General features: G+C 40.1%; 1 protein-coding gene across 1 annotated transcript; it reads right to left on the bottom strand.

The window, feature by feature from the left end:
• Nucleotides 1-955: 955 nt before the first annotated feature.
• LOC122926045 (zinc finger MYM-type protein 1-like) lies at nt 956-3,469 on the bottom strand. The gene has a single exon (XM_044277433.1). It carries the CDS (start codon nt 3,467-3,469, stop codon nt 956-958), a length of 2,514 nt encoding a protein of 837 aa, XP_044133368.1.
• Between the last annotated feature and the right edge of the window lie 450 nt (nt 3,470-3,919).

Below are 3,919 nucleotides of genomic sequence, written 5' to 3'. Positions count from 1 at the left end.
CCAGGATCCGATTTTTCAGGAACATAATAGGACATGTTTTATATTTAAACGGACATGCGGAACGGAACAACGGAAACGGACAGCACACATTGTGCTGTCCGATTTTTTCCAGGACCCATTGAAAATGAATGGGTCCTGATCTGGTCCTGATCTGTTCCGCAAAAAACGGAACAGATCAGGAAAGAAAAAACGGACGTGTGAATGGACCCTTAGTCATTGGCCACTACGAAAATATAGCAGACCTTTCTTCCGGGTTTAGTCTGCTATCCAGGGCCGGCCTTAGGTCTTTAGGCGCCCTGTGCGAGAAAGCTTTACAGCGCCCCTCGGTGACCACGCCCCTCGGTGACCACGCCCCTCAGTAACCACGCCCCTCAGTAACCACACCCCCTCAGTGGTCACACCCATTTCTCCAATATCTGCTCAATTTAAAACCTTCCATTCGGTTAAGTCCCCAAAAAACAGATTACAAGCTATGATAAAAATACAACTTTTATTCAAACGGTATTAAACATGTAAGCACAATATAATCATTCATATTAAATAAAACAACAGTAGACAATCAAGTGGTAAACAATAAATGTCAAACTAAAATAGAGTCTATAAAAGAAAGTGTCAGGTTGCCCCGCAGACCCTTATTTTCAAGTGCATCTAGAAAAGTAAAAACAAAAAACAGAACACAAAACCTAGACTAGATTGTTACTATAACAAAGTGCACCACGTGTAACAAAGTAAAATGTAAACTAGAACTCCACAAACTCAAAATGAGCACTAAGACACCCCTTGCAGATCCTCATCACTTGGTATTTATTTCCTGCACTAATACTTTTAAAGAGGAGTCTGAAAGTGCAATAATCCAGAGTATAAAACCTACAAAAGTGCCAGCTTTTTAAAAAAGCTTTAAATGTAAAAGTGCCAAAAAAATAGGTACAATTTAACTGTGTACACATGCACAAGCTCAAAACACAACTTTACGTGCTTTTGCCTTTGCAAATTCATCAATGGTGCTGTTAAGATCCAATGTTTTGAAAACGTCATTTTCAATGGACAGCACTGATAACGATGTTAGTCGTTCATCACTCATAGAGGATCTGAGGTAAGTTTTAATCAGCTTTAATTTAGAAAAGCTGCGTTCTCCCGATGCCACAGAAACAGGGATTGTCAGTAGTATGCGTAGTGCAATCCAGATGTTTGGGAATGTGTCAGTGAGTCTATTCTTAACAATGAAGTTAAGTACATTCAGTGGCGTTGTTGATTCTTGGGGAATAAGGCCTTGAATGTGCCAAAGCTCCTCTGCTAAGTCGATTCCACTGATAAGAGATTGGCTGTCTTTCTCTAAAGCCTTCTGTAACATCAAGCAGCATTCCGTCAAATTTTCCCTTGCTGGGAGACACTTTATGGTATACAGGAATCCCCAAACCTTGGTATGATTTTTCAACTGGTCAAAACGCTCATCCAATGACATAATTGTTGTATCCACTAAAGCATAGAAGAATTCAATTTTAAATCTCTCCTTTGGATTAGTTAAAGGTTCATCTTTCCCCTCATAATTGAATAAAGCCTTCTTCCTTCGAATGCGAGCAGATGATAAAAAAACAGGCTCAACTTCAAGCTTTTGCGCTATTTCCTTTGCAATAAGGAATGCACTTTCAAATCCAGTGTCTCTGAAGATTTGAACAAAGTGTTTACATTTGTCTATTAACTCTGTAACCAAAATCAAGTCCGCTGTTTCGCGCTGCATTGCCTTACTGACAATATTGACTTGGTACAATATCTCATACCAAACACATAATGCCATAATACATTTGAAATTGCCAACCTGCTGAGACAATGTCAGAGCTTCGTGACAGACACTTGGTTCTGCGTGTTCTTCCTCTGACAATGCAATCAATGCATCCTGTATCTCAACAAGATTATGCCTGAAAGGTTTAAGGCAGTTGATCCGACATTCCCACCGTGTAGTGCATAGAGGCTTTAACGTGAGGCCAGATACATGGTCTGTCAAAATCTTCCACCTCTTTACAGATGCAGAGAATAAAACATAAATGCGTTGAATTACTCCAAACAGCTCTAGTGATTCCTTGCCTGACCGTGCTGCATCACCAATGACGAGATTAAGGCAATGACATCCACATGGTACAAATATGGCTCTTGGGTTAATACTTAAAACTCTTGACTGGACACCACTGTTTTTTCCTGCCATATTTGCCCCATTATCGTACCCTTGTCCACAGCAATTATCAATATCCAGTTTTTTTTCAGATAGAAATTGAAGGAGGAAGTCAGCCAGTCCCTTTCCAGTTGTGTCATCTACTGTTTGAAACCCAATAAAATGTTCTTTTACTTTCAAATCCCCAGTGCTGTTATCCAAAAATCTAACTGTAAATGACATCTGTTCCTTGTGGCTAATATCTGGGGTGCAATCCAGGATTATTGAGTAATATTTTGCTTTTCTACAACGTTCCAAAATGTCCTCAAGTACCTGTTTTGCCATTAGGTTTATTATTTCATTTTGAATTGTTTTTCCACAGTAGTGGTCTGCTGTCTCCTTTGAGGCCACACGGCGTAAGTGCTCTGCCATCACATTGTCATATTTTCCCAGTAATTCCACAAGCCCAAGAAAATTGCCATTATGGGGTGTAAACAAACGATCTGAAGATCCTCTAAATGCCAAGTTACGCTCAGTTAAAAAGTGAACAATGTTTAGTAGCCTCTCCATTACTGATCTCCAATGTTTTCTTTCTTGGCTCATAAGAGATTGTAAATTGTGATCAATTGCACTTTTGGACTTCAATCTCAGTTGTGTTTCCATCCACATCTGTTGAGCTAAAAAGTGACTGCTGGAGGTTTCATGAGATTTGAGAATATTTGCCATATGTCTCCAGTCTTCTGACCCTCCTGAAGCCAAAGAACTTTTTGCATTCCAGTCAAATAACTTGCAAGAAAAACAAAAAGCTTTATTTGCAAATGGAGAGTACACCAGCCATCGCCTTGTCTGCTCTTCTCCACTTTCTAACTTTCGCTTATAGAATGTAGCAGAGAAGTGGCGATTATGAACATCTTTTTTAAACTCCATATTTGTCACCTGCACAGGGCCAAATTCCAAAATACGGTCAACATTCTTGGAAATTAATTTCGGCCATAAAGCAGGATCTGATAGACTTTCAGATGTTTTCTCAGAAGACACTGAGTCAGGGGGACTATTAGAAGACAGTGGGTTAGAGAGAGCACTTGAATCCAGATCTTGTAGACATGAACTTGATGTTGAAGGTTCATTCTTCTCAAGATGGACATCATCAGCTTGACTGCTGCAGCTAACGTCATCTAGTTTTTCTTCTTCAGTTGCTTCGGAAGCACTATGTGCTGATCTTCCCAAGAACTTTTTTAAAGCCCCTGCACTCTTCTGGTCCTCTAAATTCATAAGCACCTTACGTTTTCGATTTTGGGAACCGGAGAGTTTTTTGGGACCCATGATACTGCTACCTGCTACTACACGATACGGTATCTGAATCTATGGGACTCCTGTGAATATACCATAAAAGTTTTATCTGCAGTCCTATTTACCACCACATATAACACAGTGATAACTCTATGAGTACAGATAATGTAGTAGATGTCACCTGCAGTCCTATGTAACACCACAGATAACACTAGTGCTGATAATGTGGTAGTGTTACCTGCAGTCCTATGTAAAACCACAGATAACACTAGTGCTGATAATGTGGTAGTGTTACCTGCAGTCCTATGTAAAACCACAGATAACACTAGTGCTGATAATGTGGTAGTGTTACCTGCAGTCCTATGTAAAACCACAGATAACACTAGTGTAGATCATGTGGTAGTTTTACCTTAGTCCTTAGTGTGCCTTCCTGTGTCTATCGCACGGACTCCATGCTGGCGGCGCTGCCTCCTCTTCCTTCTT

Source organism: Bufo gargarizans, chromosome 2 (assembly GCF_014858855.1).
Source record: "Bufo gargarizans isolate SCDJY-AF-19 chromosome 2, ASM1485885v1, whole genome shotgun sequence".
Lineage (NCBI taxonomy): Eukaryota > Metazoa > Chordata > Amphibia > Anura > Bufonidae > Bufo > Bufo gargarizans.
The sequence above is the reverse complement of the archived record's forward strand: the minus strand, read 5'-3'. Positions and strand labels throughout refer to the sequence as shown.

Bases quoted from the DNA above. Each gene is read 5' to 3' on its own strand.
- LOC122926045 (XM_044277433.1), bottom strand. From the start codon at position 3,469: ATGGGTCCCAAAAAACTCTCCGGTTCCCAAAATCGAAAACGTAAGGTG.